The 18724-nt window shown below is 36.9% G+C and overlaps 1 protein-coding gene across 8 annotated transcripts in view; it reads right to left on the reverse strand.

Moving 5' to 3' along the window:
* Positions 1-1941: 1941 nt before the first annotated feature.
* Positions 1942-18724, reverse strand: part of ZMYM5 (zinc finger MYM-type containing 5) — a 48181-nt gene continuing 31398 nt past the window's right edge. For 6 of the 8 annotated variants that reach the window (XM_037017186.2, XM_037017182.2, XM_073223557.1 and 3 more), the window contains 4 exons: positions 17020-17305; positions 16299-16458; positions 15145-15357; positions 1942-3380 (listed from right to left, as the gene is read on the reverse strand). In XM_037017186.2, the coding sequence (XP_036873081.1) occupies positions 2631-3380; positions 15145-15357; positions 16299-16458; positions 17020-17305 (1409 nt within the window). In that variant the 3' untranslated portion in view covers positions 1942-2630. Of the gene's footprint in view, positions 3381-15144; positions 15358-16298; positions 16459-17019; positions 17306-18724 lie in introns of those variants that run through there. The other 2 variants (XM_037017187.2, XR_012125849.1) reach the window with 2 other exon arrangements.

Consider the following 18724-nt stretch of genomic DNA (forward strand, 5'->3'; position numbering starts at 1 on the left):
AGGTCATTTGCTACTGGTATCCCCAGGAAATGATGGAGATACATTGGCCCAGATACGTTGGTTAGAAGGAAAGCCTACCTCTGACGTAGCCCAATGGTTACATCAGCGTTTGTTGCATGCGGGGCAAAAGACAGTGTGAACTGTAGCACATCAGTGGGGCTTGCCTTTGACATTTGAAGTTAGTAGAGCCCGACAGGAGAGTGTCCTATGCTCTAAAAGGGACTTACATTGAGTTCCACAGCAACATGGAACAATAGCTAAGAGGCCGATAGCCCTCATCAGGTGGCAGATAGACTCTATTGGGCCTCTACTTGTGTCAGAAGGGTATCAGCATGCCATGACTTGTGTGTACATAGCTACTGGACTTCTGGTTGCTTTTCCTAGCTGTTGTGCAGATCAGCAGATGACCAAAAGAGGCCTGGAGTGGTTCTTTGCCACCTATGGCTGACCATAGGTAATTGAGAGTGATCAGAGCACCCATTTTACTGGACATGTACAGAAAGAATGGGTGCTATAGTTGGGAATCAAATGGAAGTTTCATGTGCCATACAATACTACCATAGCAGGCATGATAGTGAGGCACAATGGCTTGTTAAAATATAGACTAAAGTCAGACACCAGTAGTCTGTGGGGATGGTCAGTCTGCTATGGACAGTGCTACGGCATTTGAACGGAGACCCTAAAAGGGAGCCCTGAGCCTTTAGACATGTTAACACATATGGCTGCCTCCCCTATACAACTGCAAGTACAAACCAAAGAAGAATCATTGAAGCCAAGGTTCGGCCACCAGAATAATATCTTGCTGCCAGCACCAAATGCCCTAAAACCCTGGAGACTCCATTGAGTGGATGTGGCCTTTGACCTTTCAACACATGGACCAATGATGGCCTGCTCTCCTGGCACCTTGGGGAAAATGCTTGGAAGCTGGCCTACTTTGTATCTTGGAGTATGAGCACAGTGGCCCCCAAAGATCACAGTAGTATATCCTGAACAGCCAGAAGGTAGGAGCATCTTACCGGGGAGTTTTATTGCCAGTGCATGCACCTCCAGAAGCACTATATATAGACCTCTCAGTAACCCCGGTGGGGAGAGGAGTAAAATATGGTACACTAGACCTGGACGGGATCCCCTTCCTGCTACAGTCCTATCATAGGACCACTCTCTTGCATGCATCCTACCTGATGGACAAGATTTGCCTATGTTGGTGTCATTAAAACATGTGTCTTATCACCCCTAAGGTCTTTGTGGATTGGGAATCTCCATTGGCTTGAGGATTATAATAATTTTTGTTCAAAATCTTGTTCTATCTTAATTTTTGTTATTATCTCTAAGTTGTTGTTATCCTCTATTGCTGTTGTGGAATCTGGTTAGTGCTCCAGCTTTCTTGCACAGGGACCATTGCGAAAGATTGAGAGTGTGTAGATTGTAAGGTGGGAATCCTGGAGGGGTGGAATGTGGGGAAGTTGGGGTTCCTATGGCCAGTATCCTCACTGAACTTACACCACTTGATGATATAACTGGTCTGTTGCTAGGCTACTGCTTCCACACCCATAAGCAATAAGCTGTTATTGCACTATATAATAGAGCTCGGCTCAGTGCTCTGGGCAGAGGCAGAGATGTTAGTGCTTGACCTGTCACCAGGAGAATAAGCTGGGTAATAAACCCTTTTACTCCAAGAACATCCTACTGTCATTTCTTTGGCCACACTGAATCCACAGCGAACTTGCCCAGGGCTGAAACCATTTGGCAAGACAAACCTAACAGATGATAGACTTGCTACCAGAAACCAGAAACAAAGGGAGAATTACTGAATATACAGTGATGGGAACACTGACTGACCATCTGAAATATTGAGATCCTTAATTTCCATTAGTGTATTCCTACAATTTCAAATTTGTAGTCTCCTTCAGAGGGGGAAAAAAAAGCCACAGTACCTAAAGCTTAACTTAATATGTTTTTATTTTTGCATATCTTAAATTTGTACCAACATAAAAATAGGTATATACTCTTTATGCTTATAGTTCTCCTAAAAACAAAAGCTGAAATATTTACAAATTAAATAAAACAAAACAAGACCAATAAAATGCAAAATAATCTTTATTTAAAAATGATCTTTTTTCACTCAGTTAATAAATGTTTCGGCCCCCCCCTCCCCAGAAATAATCACAAGTATTTGGTTTAACAGCAAAAGTTGCAGTTTTAGATCCCATTCTGTTCTTAAACTGTTTCTGAATGTTTTTATTTTAATTATAATGATGAGAATGTTTTTTCACCCAAGTATCTTGTTCAAACTGGTATTGATAAATTTAAGCCTTTCTTTCAAAGTAATCAGAGGTGTAAATTAACCAAACCTGTCAAAATGTTAGTCCTTAAATACCAATTTAAAAAGGTGTGAATTGAAAAAATTAACAACTGCATTTATTGAAATCTGTATTAATCACTATGGAATCCAATTACCTTTAGAATTTGTAACAGAAACATTCTTTTCTCTTTGCTGTTATAATTATTGCTAATGAACTGCTGAAAATTACTCTGCATAGGAGCCTTACAATCCAAACAGTTATGTTAGGGTACAGATCTTTTCTGAATAAATATAAGACCCTGTCATGTCAAAAACCAAATAGAGTATATTATGTATACAGTAAGAGTATACCATCATTTTTCTCATTCTCATGTAATTTCTGCTTTACAGTTTCAACAGCTTTACTTTTCTTCAAATCAGATTTTAATTTTGAATACTTAACACTATTGTTGATGTGCATTTCACTTTCTTCATGTTTGCTAAGAATATGTGATAAATGCTGCCAATCTTTGCACCCATTCTCATTCTTCAGTTGATTTTTTCCTTCCCCAAAGAGTCTGCAATATAGACAAAATACAGAATCTTTTGAAGTTGAATAAAGTAACCAGGATCTGGTAGTTTTTTCACCATTTGGAAGAATTCGTGTATAGTAAGTTTCTGAAAACTTCCTCCCTGTACTGTCTTTTGGAAAGTTAAAATTTCTTACTTGAGGTGGATCATTTTTAACAAGACTGTCCCGTTGTTTAATATTCAAAATTCGGGGCCATGTACCTGGATCTGCAGAAAGCACAACTGTTACAATGGAGTCTTCTGGTTTCTTCTCTTCTAGTTGTTCTTGAAACTTATCAGCTATGGTTGACACAGAAGGTAAATTCACATTCTGTTTGATCAGTGATGTATCTGTGTTACATTCCGAAACATGCTGTTCTGAATTCTCTTCCTTTTTTTCTGGTATTCCCTCGATTTTTTCCAAAGACGTATTCAATGGTCCATGTACTTTTCTTCCCTTTTCTTCTCTCACAGAATTCCTTTTTCTGTTTTTTGATGTTGACAATTTTTTTGATTTTGTTTCCATCATCTGAGAAGATATTACAATTTTATCTTAGAATTGTTAACACCAAAGAATTTAATGTATATACAATGCCCAATAAGCACATGAAAAGATGTTTATTAGCCATCAACAAAATACAAATCAAAACCACAACATACCACTTCACATATACTAGGATGGCTAAAACAAAAATATAATGACTAGTGTTGGAAAAGATGTGGAAAAACTGGAACCTACCTAACATGGTTGGAATGTAAAATGGTAGAGATGCCTTGGAACACACTCTGGTGAGTCCTCAAAAGTTAAGCAGTTACCATATGACCCAATAAAAGCCAAAATGAAAACATATATTCCAGAAAGACTTGTATAAAATATTTATAGCAACATTATTCATAATAGCCAAAAGTAGAAATAATTCAAATGTCCATTAGTGATGGATAAAAAAATGTGGTATTATCCGTATGTGGATAAAGTGAAGGTTCCTGTGGCCAGGATTCTCACCTGGCCCTGGCTGACTAGCTCACTACACACATGTGGGCAATATGTTATTGACTCTATATAAAAAGAGCTCCGCCCAGTTCTCTGGGAGACATGGTGGCATGGCTGCAAGGCTACAGGAGAGCAGAGCAGAGGCTGGAGTGGTGGCAGTGCTGAGGACAGAGACTGAGATGGCTGCGGGAGTAGAGAGGCCCAGAGGTAGAGACCAGCTTGCTGCATGCAAGCAAGTGGATGAGATTCTAGTGACTGACTTGACACTGTGGGAATAAAGTTGGGTATAACCCTTTCACTCCAAGAATGTTCTGCTGTCATTTCCTTGGTCTCATTGAATCCATAGTGAACTTGTCTGGGGCTGAAACCCATTGGCAAGACACCATATAATGGAAATTATTCAGCAAAACAAGTAAAGATATATGCTGCAACATGGATCAACCTTGAAAACAATACAGCATGTGATAGCCAGTCACTAAGTACCACATATTGTATGACAGCATTTAATAAAAAGACATTAACTATTTTTGAGTCAATAAATGCAAAAAAAGATCTAAAATAACAGATGTATACAATGTGAATGTAATCCTGTTAGCTGTAATATTTTTGTACACAGCACACTTTGAATACTGTATACAATGGAGCTTAAGAAACTAAAAACTTTGATTTAATCCTGAAAGCAATGTGGCACCACTGAAGTAAAAAAAGCCAGAGTGATATAGTGAAATTTGTACTTTAGAAAGGTCGCTCAGATGGCATTATGGAGTCCCAAAAGTAAGGAAGACAGGAAGCTTGGGTAGTAATTCTGTTAAGGGATGATGGCTATGTCCAGGAATATGGAAGTAGAGACAGGAGATGAGAGATTTAGAAAGTAGAATCTGGATTAGTTGGTAACTGAGTGGCCCTTCTGGCTAACGAAGAGAAGGGAACAAAGAATGACCCTAAATTTCTGCCTGCGCATCTGAATAGATGGTGGGATTATCCACTGGTGTGGAAAACAAAGGAAAGCAGGTTTTGGAGTTTTAGTTTTAGAGAGTTTGAAGTTTTTTGTGGAACATTCAAATGGAGATTACAAATGGATAGATTGGTCTGACACTGAAGAAAAAAAATATGACCTTCAGATATATTTTGGAATTCATTAAAAATATATACTAACTGTAACTATGGGATTGGATGAGTATATTAGAAGAGTGTACGTATACAGAAAAAGAAAGCCAATGGCTGTAGTTATTTCTTTAAAAAACCAAACCCAAGCTTCGCTCTTATCTTTCCCTCCTGAGTTTACTGGTAATGCATAGGTAGTCAAGTTGTTAAGTTATAATAGATGGGCGATTTCCCAACTGTATGACCTAGGTTAAATTACTTAAGCATCTAAGTTTCAGCTTCCTGGCAATGACACAAATTGCACCTAATTAGGGAGATTGTTTAGATAATTAAATGTGAAAATACCCGTATCTGACAACACACTAAACTATGTCAGCTGTTGTTATTGGCATACACTCAAAAAAGGATACTCCTAATTATTTGACAAGTACTGAATATAGTCTAATAGCAAAGAACTGATGATAAAAAGACAAAAGTGGTTGATCCAGCTACTCCTCTGTACAAAGGCTCAGGGATTTTCTGCCTTATACTCTAGGTTTCCAGGTTAAATTGCTTGCCTTTTCCCATTTATGTCATTCCGGCTCTCTCCAGGGACATTTGCTTGAGATTCTTTGAAAATGAAGTTCAAAAATACTTTTGAGCCATACTACCTTCTTTCCACAACCACTAGTTTTACTAATGACCTGGATGAAAATAGAAGCCAAGTAAAAGGCAAGTGTGGTAGGCACTAATTCCCTAAAGACTCTTAAAAAGAGGGGAGAATCATTGGAAAGAGCAAGATGGAGAGCACTGTATTAACAGCATCTCAATTCACTCTCACAATGGGAGGGCTAGATGGCTGGGTCACCCCATATAGAAGACTAGTTATTCTGGAGATTATAAAATTGAAGCAGGCAGAGATCCTGGCCACACGAACTTACAGCTTATTAGGAGAGATACCGCATATGTATAATGAAATATTTATATCATAGGCAGTGGAGCATACTAATTACAGCTTCAGATGTGAGGTCAAACCTAGTTGTGTGACTTTGGGTAAGACACGTTCTCTGAACTTGAGTATCTTTAGTGTATTTTAAAGACTTTATTTAATCAAAATTGGGTATGTATTTAGTATAAAGCATCAAATGATTAAAACAAATAGCCCCCTACCACCTCCACTCATTTCTCCTTTCCAGAAGTTAAGCACTTGTAACAGTTTTAGCTGATTCTTTTGGTATTTATTTCCTAACATCAAAGTAATGTTTGTGTTGCTATTTACTGACTTTTTTCTTCTAGTTTTAGGCATTACCAGTCAGCTTCTCAATGAAGATGAAAATTTAGTTCTCAGTCTCACTATGCTTATCATACACACTCATGATCCAGACACCTACTTTTGTTTTAGGATTTCTCAACATCGGCACTATTGACATCTTGGTTTAGATAATTCTTTGTTGTGAGGGGTTGTCTTGTGCACTGCATCTTTATCAGCATCCCTGGCCCCTACCTACTACATTCTAGCATACCCCAACCCAAGGTATGATTATCAAATATCTACAGACATTATTAAATGTCCCCATGGAGACAAAATTGCCCGTGGTTAGGTCATCAGGTAAGATCAAGATTCAGTCTTTACATTTTGTCTATTCTGAGATAAACCACTAACTACAAAATTTCAGTTTCTCCTTAAGGTCTTTATATATAACTAACACTTCCTATTGTGAGAAGGTGTCTTGCCAAAGGGTTTCAGCCCCAGACAAGTTCACTAAGTGTTCAATGAAACCAAAGAAATGACAATGGAACATTCTCAGGGTGAAAGCGTTTCTACCTAACTTTATTCCCACAGTGGCAGGTCAATCACTAGAATCCCATTCACTCAGAGCGAGTCTGCATGCAGCAAGCTGTTCTCTGCCTCTGGGCCTCTCTACCCCTGCAGCCATCTGTCTCTGTCCTCAGCACTGCCACCACTCCAGTCTTGTCTCTGCTCTCCTGCAGCCCTGCAGCCCTGAGCACTGTGCAAAGCTCTTTACATAGAGTTAATAATGATGTACTGCCCACACATATGTACTGAGCCAGCCAATTAGGACTAGTTGAGATTTCTGGCCATAGGAACCTGCACTTCATCCACAGAAGGCCTGTCACTAATTACTTAAAAATCCCAAGAATGTGGTTGGGAGTGGGGTTGGGTAAGCACATTTATAAAACTGCATATTATACAGAAATATCATTCCTGTATTTGCCAACTGTTTAAGAGCTATTTTGCATTACTGATATATGCATGGTAAAATGGACACACTTTTTCTTCCAGAGGGGCAGGCATTATAGTTACTCAAGAAAGTCTGGATATATGGATGCTACCTATTGACTTTCCATATTTTCTCATTTTTACCTCTTCTGGTATTCATTTAGCAGTAAAAAATTGATCATTTATGGCTAAGTCTTGTGTTCTTCAGAGAATAAGCATTATATGTGTCAAGATCATGAGCTCATTGCCTTAACATGGCGAAAACTCATGGTCTAAGTAGATCTAGGTAAATCAAACATAAAAAAAAACTTGTAAAATATTAAGACCTGACATAGTAGCTTTTTAACCAAATCAGAAGTTCACTAAGTTATTTCACCATGTATTCTTTTGAGAAGATACCCTATGATAAGACTTTCTGCCTATTTTTTAACTGTTCATTGTTCCTTCTTATAAGCCATATATAAAAGCTTTGTTAAATATGACATACAGTATATACAAAGAAAATAATAAAGGGAATATTAAAGGAAGTCTTCCATACAAAAACCTAAAAATCAACTATGGATATCTACTGTTATCCTTTACTGTTCAATAATCCTTGCACTTAAGTCATTTTTCCCTAAGCTAACTTCTTAAATCCTTAGCTAATGAAATGGGTAAGAATGTTCCTGGTTTGCATCCCGAGACTAAAGATGGCAGTGTGAGAGGTCAGACAGAGACCTCCTCCCAAAACCACATACACTAGGAAAATACAGTTATTACAACTAATCGTGAAAGAGCAGCAGGAAAGAAGGGTGCGCCAGACTGCATACACCTTCATAAAAAAAACAGACCTCATGGAACAGGGAACCGGCGGCTCTCCCCTGAGATCCCTGACATCACTCCAGGGTGGAGAAGCTACAGGGAGTAGACCTTCTGGGCACTAGAGGGCACCACACACAAATATGAAATGTCAAAGGAACCTGGTTCAAACTAAAATCTCACGATCACCAGAAAAAGCACAAAGTGAAACAGAACTCTTCAATCTTCCTGAAAGAGATTTCAAAACAAAAATCATAAACATGCTCATGGAGGTACAGAAAAATATTCAAGAACTCAGGAACAAATTCAGGACTGAGATTCAATCTATAAGGAATACAATATCTAAAATGAAACATACAATGGAGGGATTTAAAAGCAGATTAGATGAAATAGAGGAGATAAATGGAATAGAAATTAGAGAAGAGGAATACAAAGAAGCTGAGGCACAGAGAGAAAAAAGGATCTCTAGGAATGAAAGAATATTGAGAGAACTGTGTGACCAATCTAAATGGAAAAATATTCACTTTATAGGGGTACCAGAAGAAAAGGGATAGAAGGGTCTTTGAGGAAGTAATGGCTGAAAACATCCCCAATCTGGGGAAGGAGACAGTCTCGCAGGCCATGGAGGTGGACAGATCTCCCAACACAAGAGACCCAAGGAAAACAACACCAAGACATAACTAAAATGGCAAAGATCAAGGATAAGGACTACTAAAAGCAACCAGAGAGAGAAAAAAGATCACATACAAAGGAAAACCCATCAGGCCTATCATTAGACTAAAAATACTCTACCCAAACCAAAAATATCATTTAAATTTGAAGGAGGGTTAAACAATTTCCAGATAAGCAAAAGCCGAGAGTATTTACCTCCTACAAATAGTCTCTACAGTATATTTTAGAGGGACTGCTATAGATGGAAGTGCTTACCTAAGGGTAAACAGCTGTCATAAGAGGAAATAAAAACACAGTAAAGTAGAACAATTAATTACTAAGCAGAAGCAAAATCAAATCAACTACCCACAGGCAGTCAAAAGATAGACAAAGAGGACAGAATATCATACCTAATATATAAAGAATGGAGGAGGAAGAAAAAGGAGGAGAAAAAAAAGAAACTTTAGACTGTGTTTGTAAGAGCATACTAAGTAAGAGCATACTAAGTGAGTTAAGTTAGACTCCTAGATAGTAAGAAAGTTAACCTTGAACCTGTGGTAACTACGAATCTACAGCTTGCAATGGCAGTAAGTACATACCTATCAACCATCAACCTAAATATAAATGGTCTGAATGCACCAATCAAAAGACAAGAGAGCCACTGAATGGATAAAAAACAAGAATGGTCTATATGCTGCCTACAAGAGACTCACTTGAAATTCAAAGACATACACAGACTAAAAGTGAAGGGATGGAAAAGATATTTCATGCAACTAAGAAGGAGAAAAAAAGCAGGAGTTGAAGTACTGGTATCAGACAAGACAGACTTTAAAACAAAGAAAGTCACAAGAGACAAAGAAGGACATTACATAACAATAAGGGGATCAGTTCAAGTAGAGGATATAACCATTATAAATATGTATGCATCCAACACAGGAGCAGCACCTAATGTGAATCAAATACTAACAGAATTAAAGGAGGAAATAGAATGCAATGCATTCATTAGAGGAGACTTCAACACACTACTCATTCCAAAGGACAGATCAACCAGACAGAAAATAAGTAAGGACAAAGAAGCACTGAACAACACATTAGAAAAGATGGACCTAACAGACATCTTCAGAACAATCCACCCAAAAGCAGCAGGATACACATTCTTCTCAAGTGCATATGGGACATTTTTCAGACTAGATCATATACTAGGCCACAAAAAGAACCTCAGTAAATTCAGGATTGAAATTGTACCAACTAGCTTCCCATACCACAAAGGCATGAAACTAGAAATAAATTACGCAAAGAAAATGAAGGAGCCCACAAACACATGGAGGCTTCACAACATGCTCCTAAATAACCACTGGATCAATGACCAAATAAAAACATAGATCATTCACAATTGCATCAAAAATAATAAAATACCTAGGAATAAACCTAACCAAAGAAGTGAAAGACCTATACCCTAAAAACTATAAGACACTCTTAAGAGAAATTAAAGAGGACACTAACAAATGGAAACTCATAGCATGCTCTTGGCTAAGAAGAACTAATATAGTCAAAATGGCCATCCTGCCCTAAGCAATATACAGATTTGATGCAATCCCTATCAAATTACCAGCAACATTCCTCAACGAACTGGAACAAATGGTTCAAAAATTCATATGGAACCACCAAAGACCCCGAATAGCCAAAGCAAACCTGAGAAAGAAGAATAAAGTGGGGGGATCTCACTCCCCAACTTCAAGCTCTACTACAAAGCCACAGTAATCAAGACAATTTGGTACTGGCACAAGAACAGAGCCACAGACTAGTGGAACACATTAGAGACTCTAGACATTAACCCATATATGGTTAATTAATATTCAATAAAAGAGCTATGGACATACAATGGGGAAATGACAGTCTCTTCAACAGACGGTGCTGGCACTGGACAGCTACATGTAAGAGAATGAAACTGGATCACTGTCTAACCCCATACACAAAAGTAAATTCAAAATGGATCAAAGACCTGAATGTAAGTCATGAAACCATAAAACTCTTAGAAAAAAACATAGGCAAAAATCTCTTGGACATAAACATGAGCAACTTCTTCATGAACATATCTCCCTGGCCAAGGAAAACAAAAACAAAAATGAACAAGTGGGACTATATCAAGCTGAAAAGCTTTTGTACAGCAAAGGACACATCAATAGAACAAAAAGGTACCCTACAGTATGGGAGAATATATTCGTAAATGACAGATCCGATAAAGGCTTGACGTCCAGAATATATAAAGAGCTCATACACCTCAACAAACAAAAAGCAAATAATCCAATTAAAAAATGGGCAGAGGAGCTGAACAGACAGGTCTCCAAAGAAGAAATTCAGATGGCCAACAGACACATGAAAAGATGCTCCACATCGCTAGTTATCAGAGAAATGCAAATTAAAACCACAATGAGATATCACCTCACACCAGTAAGGATGGCTACCATACAAAAGACAATCAACAACAAATGTTGGCGAGGTTGTGGAGAAAAGGGAACCCTCCTACACTGCTGGTGGGAATGTAAATTAGTTCAACCATTGTGGAAAGCAGTATGGAGGTTCCTCAAAATAGAAATACCATTTGACCCAGGAATTCCTCTTCTAGGAATTTACCCTAAGAATGCAGCACTCTAGTTTGAAAAAGACAGATGCACCCCTGTTTATCGCAGCACTATTTACAATAGCCAAAAAATGGAAGCAACCTAAGTCTCCATCAGTAGATGAATGGATAAAGAAGATGTGGTATTTATACACAATGGAATATTATTCAGCCATAAGAAGAAAACAAATCCTACCATTTGCAACAACATGGATGGAGCTAGAGGGTATTATGCTCAGTGAAATAAGCCAAGTGGAGAAAGACAAATACCAAATGATTTCACTCTGTGGAGTATAAGAACAAAGGAAAACTGAAGGAACAAAACAGCACCAGAATCACAGAACCCAAGAAGGGACTAACAGTTACCAAAGGGAAAGAGACTGGGGAGAATGGGAGGGTAGGGAGGGATAAGGGTGGGGAAGAAGAAAGGGGGTATTATGATTAGCATGTAGAATGTAGTGGGTGGGGGAAAGGGGAGGGCTGTGCAACACAGGGAAGACAAGTAGTGATTCTACAACATCTTACTATGCTGATGGACAGTGACTGTAATGGGGTTTGTTGGGGGAACTTGGTGAAGGGGAGAGCCTAGTAAACATAATGTTCTTCATGTAATTGTAGATTAATGATAACAATAAATAAATAAATAAATAAATAAATAAATAAATAAATAAATAAGAGATCAAGCAATATATGGAGACAAATGAAAATAATAACTCAATATTCCAATATCTGTGGGATTCAGCGAAGGCCATTGTAAGAGGGAAGTACACTGCAATACAGGCCTAGCATAGAAAAGAAGAACAATCCCATATGAACAGTCTAAATTCACAATGAACGAAACTAGAAAAAGAAGAACAAATGAGGCCCAAAGTCAGTAGGAGAGACATAAGAAAGATTAGGGCAGAAATAAATAAAATTGAGAAGAATAAAACAATAGACGGAATCAATGAGAGCAGGAGCTGGTTCTTTGAGAAAACAAACAAAACAGATAAACCCCTAGCAAGACTTATCAAGAGAAAAAGAGAGTGTACACACATAAACAGAATCAGAAATGAGAAAGGAAAAATCAGCAGACACCACAGAAATAGAAAGTATTATTAGAGAATACTATGAAAAATTAAATGCTAACAAACAGGATAACTGATAAGAAATGTATAACTTTCTAGAAAAATACAACCTTGCAAGGCTGATGGAGGAAGAAAGAAAATCTGAACAGATAAATTACCTGCAATAAATTGAATTGGTAATAAAAAAACTACCTAAGAACAAAACTCCTGGATCAGATAGCTTCACTTCTGAATTTTATCAAACATTTAGAGAAAACCTAATGTCCATCCTCCTTAAAGTTTTCCAAAAAGTAGAAGAGGAGGGAATACTTCGAATTCATTCTATGAGGCCAGCATCACCCTAATACAAAAACCAGGCAAAGACACCACAAAAAAAGAAAATTACACACCAGTATCCCTGATGAACACAGATGCAAAAATATTCAACAAAATCTCAGCAAACTGAATTAAAAAATACATGGAAAAGATCACCCATCATGATCAATTAGGATTTATTCCCGGGGTGCAAGGATGGTACAATATTTGAATATCCATCAACATAATCCACCACATCAACAAAAGGAAGGACAAAAATTACCTGATCACCTCCACAGATGCTAAAAAAGTATTCAACAAAATTCAACATTCATCCATGATAAAAAATCTCAACAAAATGGGTATACAGGGCCAGTACCTCAACATAATAAAGGCCATATATGACAATCCCACAGCCAACATCATATTTAACAGTGAGAAGCTGAAAGCTTTTCCTCTAAGATTGGGAACAAGACAAGGATGCCCGTTCTTCCCACTTTTATACAACATAGTTCTGGAGGTCCTAGCCACGGCAATCAGACAACACACAGAAATAAAAGGTGTCCAGATTGGTAAGGAAGAAGTTAAACTGTCACTGTTTGCAGATGATATGACATTGTACATAAAAAACCTTAAAGAATCCACTCTAAAACTACTAGATCTAATATTTGAATTCAGCAAAGTTGCAGAATACAAAATAAATACACAGAAATCTTTTGTATTCTTATACATTAATGATGAACTAGCAGAAAGAGAAATTAGGAAAATAATTCCATTCATAATTGCATCAAAAGGAATAAAATACCTAAAAAATAAACCTAACCAAGGAAGTGAAAGACCTAGTTATACCCTTAAAACTACAAGACACTCCTGACAGAAATTAAAGAAGATACCAATAAATGGAAACACATCCCGTGCTCATGGAAAGGAAGAATTAATATTGTCAAAATGGCCATCCTGCCTAAAGCAATTTACAGATTCAATGAAATCCCTATCAAAACACCAACAGCATTCTTCAATGAACTAGAGCAAATAGTTCTAAAATTCAGATGGTACTACAAAAGACCCCCAATAGCCAAATCAATCCTGAGAAGGAAGAATAAAGCTGGGGGTATTACGCTCCCTGACTTCAAGCTCTACTAGAAAGCCACAGTAATCAAGACAATTTGGTATTGGCACAAGAACAGAGCCACAGACCAGTGGAACAGAATAGAGACTCCAGACATTAACCCAAACATATATGGTCAATTAAGATTTGATAAATGAGCCATGGACATACAATGGGGAAATGACAGCCTCCTTAACAACTGGTGTTGGCAAAACTGGACAGCTACATGCAAGAGAATGAAACTGGATTATTGTCTATCTGCATATATAAAAGTAAACTTGAAATGGATGAAAGACCTGTATATAAGTCATGAAAGCATAGAAACATAGGCTTAGAAGAAAACATAGGCAAAAATCTCCTGAATATAAACATGAACAACTTTTTCCTGAATGCATCTCCTTGGGCAAGGGAAACAAATGCAAATATGAACAAATGGGACTACATCACGCTACAAAGCTTCTGTACAGCAAAGCACATCATCAGTAGAAAAAGGCATCCTACAGTATGGGAGAATATATTTGTAAACAACATTATCTGACAAGGGGTTAACATTGAAAATATATAAAGAACTCACATGCGTCAACAACCAAAAAGCAAATAACCTAATTAAAACATGGGTGGAGGATCTGAATAGATACTTCTCCAAAGAAGAAATTCAGATGGACAACAGGCACATGAAAAGATGCTCCACATCACTAATTATCAGGGAAATGCAAATAAAAACCAATACCATATGGTTTTGCTTATTTGTAGAATATAAAAACAAAGGAAAATAAGGAATAAAACAGCATTAGTCTCATAGATACTGTTAAGTGAGTAATGATTACCAAGGGGAAAGGTGGTGTGTGGGGGAGGGGCACTGTTGAATCACTGTTATGTACATTTGGTAATTAAAAAACAAAGAAAATGAAAACACTACCCAGAAGAAAATTTTCCAAACACCATTTATTTCACACAAGATATGTGTATGGATTATATAAAAAATTCCTACAACTCAATGATAAGAAGATATTCCCATTTTTAAAAAGAGCTGACAACTTGAATAGACCATTTACAAAACAGACATGTGAGTGATGCAAAGGGAATTATTAGGTATCAGGCAAATTCAAATTAAAACCACAGTCAGATAATTATTTCATATCCACTTGAATAGCTTAAATCAAAAAGATAATACCAAATGTTGGTGAGAAAGTGGAGCAATGAGAACTATCAAGTTGTCTGTGGGAGTGCAAAGTAGAGAAAAAGTTAGTAGTAACACCTGCTAACTAACACCGAGCATAAAACAAACTTACAACAATCGATTTTAGTATTTATTTCAGATGGGGCAGCTCAGTGACAGACTGAGAAAAATGAACTGAGATTCTAAGATAAATCTGGTTAATGTAAACAAATGGAGAAGCTGTGTACTTGATCATTTAAAACTCATTAAAAATAATTACCTGTTTATATTCATTAACACAACCTTGGCAGCAAAATCTCATCTGTGGACCTTCAATGATCAGGACATTGTTTTCAGCACTTTTACTGGGCAAGTACTCTCCGCACTGTTCACAGCAATTCATTATTAGACCATTGGCAAATCTGTATTTATTAAAGCACTGGTTACTGCACAGTTTATGTATTACATTATTAATGCTGACTTCATGGCGAATCTGAAAGAAAAGCCAGAATTTATTAAATAGAGGAGGTAGATTAGCACAGAAATAACCTTTAGTAATTTCTCAGTGGAGAAACATTCAGAGAAAAGACTAAAAAGCACATTTCATTATTCATTATTCTTTCACTTTAACCTTTGATTTCTTTGTAAAATCAAAGAATGATTTTACAAATGAGAAAAAATGATTCACAGAACAAAACACAATAAAATCAGTAAGAATTTCCCCTTAAGTTCACTTAAGTACAGAAAATGAACTTTTTTAAAAGATTTTGATTTGACCTGCTAAAAGAAATGGATTGGAAATTTGAAGTACCATAAAATTTCAGTGTCCTAGAAAATCTGTGGGAGGGGATTAGGGAATCAGTATTACCCATATTCAGGATGGTGTCTGTGTATACATAAGTAAAGTGGTTCTTGCTTTGTTCTGCTCTGTGGTAACAGATAAAATCGTGTCCTGGATTTGTAAGGCCCTGGAGTAACCAACACCAAGTTCTGTAACCAATGATGTATTAAAGTGAGAACTGCCTATATGCTTGTTGCTGCTTTCAGTAACTGGAAAGATGGCAATAACACTTAAGAAACGTGACGTTACCAATTTACTTTCATCCCACTTATTCTATATGTTCTTGTGCCAGGATCAGTTGCTTCCTTCATGTCTTGAACCTACACTTTTATTTAGTGTTAAATAATGGCTAGTAAGAACAAAATTCAGCATGAGATGATTATTTGTTTATGTGTACATCAGATTTGATGGAAACGTATACTTTCCACAGTATGCAAATGGCTATTTGTTTATAAGATAGTTCTAACATACCATTATTCTTCCTTTTAAGTTCATTATGTAGATTCAGAACATGTGCATTATGTAGAGCATATAACAGCACTTAAAAGTTAAAACTGTCCCTGTTAACCTAGATAATAAGAAAAAATCCAGACCTCTGTTAGTTTACTACAGATTATACATCTTGATTTATTAACTCTTTTTCTAAGGTTCTGGTTGACTTCATAGGGAGACAAAGATGTACTATAAAATTCTTGGAAGGGTTCGCTTGACTCCACTTGAGGAATAATAGCAGCCTTTTTTGTAGATGTATCTCTGAAACACAAGGGATAGACAAAATTTAAGAACATTCCATTTTACCAAAAGTCAAATAAATATATGAACAAAAATGGACATTTTTCATTTTCTGGTGATTTAACCCTAGGAATCAACTATAAATTTTGGATTAAAGAGTAGATTTATATAGCATAAATCTACTCTTTAGTTTCATTGTCAAGAGTTCCTAAATAATATGAGAAGATTTGGAGATAAAAATATTGTATAGCTTAAGAAACTTGCCATATGTTCTTACGACTTTTAGAAGCATTCAAGTAGTAATTTGGTAGAAGATGGGGAAGGGGCTGAGGCAAGGGAAGTAGCTGGGAGAGGGCAGATTTATTTGCAGATCTACATTCACCTCCCTGCCACGAGTTAAGTATAGTACAAATGAGCCCAGAGCTCTGACATACTCCACGATAACGCAAGCTCAATAAACTTAAAGACACCCCTGCAGCAATTCTACCCATGAATCTATGCAACTGTTCCATTAGATTCAGAACATAGATTTATACTTCTAGTATCCAAGTATATGGAGCCATGTTGAAAGGTACAGCTTACTTTTTACATATCACATTGCGTTTCTTTGGAGTACGCTTAGGAGAGAAGGAAGAAAGGCAGGTGGTAGAACAAAAAAGGTAAGCTGATCCTTTTCGTTGATAAGCTGTCTGTCCCTTCTGTAAAGTTTTTTTGCAGTATGCACAGGTGATTTTAGCTGGTTTAATAAGTTGTTGTTGGACCGAAGGCTGGAAAATCTGTTTAGGAAGGGAGGCCACTGGTGATAAAGAATCCACCCTTGGCTGTTTCTGATTACGGGGAAATGATGCTGACTGGGAGATCCAAGAATCTTAAAAAAAAAAAAACACACACACAGTCATGGAACATTTCAAAATTCACATCAGAAAAATATTTAAAATTTTCATTTTGCACAAGTTAAAGAGAACAGTAAAGCGCCACATAAGCCAACTGGTTAAGGCCAGGCAGCCTTGTTGCACAACTCCAGGGCAACTATTCACTTTGTATTGTGCCAAAAATGTAAATGGTGGCCCTGGAATTGTGCTATACGATAGCAATTATCTCTTAAGTCAGACTCCCCAGGTTCAAAATGTATCTTCAGCGTTTACTAGATTGGGTAAGTATATTAAACTGTGTCTTGGTTTTCTCAGCTATAAATTGGCAGTGATACCTAACTCATCAGAATGTTATGAAGACTAAATGAGGTAATGCATATTGTAAAGCATTATGTTTGGTACACTGGGAACTTGCAAAAAATATGAGCCATTTTTTCTTCTCTAAGAGGTAAGTATTAATATGTTTTAAACTAAAGCAAATACAAAGGTAACTATACAGTCTGGTATATGATATTCATTTTCCTAACAGCTCCTTGCCCAACATTATGATAAGTTTAAAGCATATAGAAAAGTTCAAAGATTTTATGGTGAACATCTATATGCCTACCAACTAGATCCTACACTATTCTACTTTTGCTCTATCATATGTTTCTATCTACTGATCTCTTTAAACAATCAATCCACATCTATTTTATGTATTTCAAGTATTATGTATCAGTACTCTTCCCTCCAAAATGTTATGAAATACATAGAATTTAGATGTAACATTTTAAAGCAATTCTTTCCACAATTTCTTCCCAGACTTCTAAAATATTATTCCATAGGCATTAATATTAAGTGGTGGATTACTCAGGAAAGACTTGGCCTTCCCACTTCACATAGGGACTCCTCCATCATAAACTGCTGTTAGCTTCAAAATAGTACAATATTACATACAGGTAAGAGTGTTTCTCAAACTTTAACACACGAGATCAGTTGGGAATCTTGTTTAAAAAGATTCTAAATCAGTAGCTATGGAGAGCGGGCCTGAGGTCCTGCTTTTCTAAATGCTCTTTGGTGATGGTGAGGCTTTGAGAAACAATGCCCTGGAGTAATGAATTATTCTGTCCTCTCTTCAAAAATAGCTTCTGTCATTAGCTAAGAGGCCTATGGCTCCTTCTGTCATAGCTCCAAAGACCTCTCACCATACTACCAACAGTAACAACTCTATTTTTATTTCTAAATTCTCACCCATTGCTTATAATTTTCTTTGTCCTACTTCAAGATAATTTTATCTTACAGGCAAAAACAACAGAACAAGCAACAAAAGGAATTCTTCCATTCAGCAGGACGATATGCTGGTGAATATGGCGTATATATAAGTTTTTTATCACCAAGTACTCCTTATTGCTAAATTTTCCTACGTATTCCTTTAG

This window comes from Manis javanica, chromosome 1 (genome assembly GCF_040802235.1).
Source record: "Manis javanica isolate MJ-LG chromosome 1, MJ_LKY, whole genome shotgun sequence".
Lineage (NCBI taxonomy): Eukaryota > Metazoa > Chordata > Mammalia > Pholidota > Manidae > Manis > Manis javanica.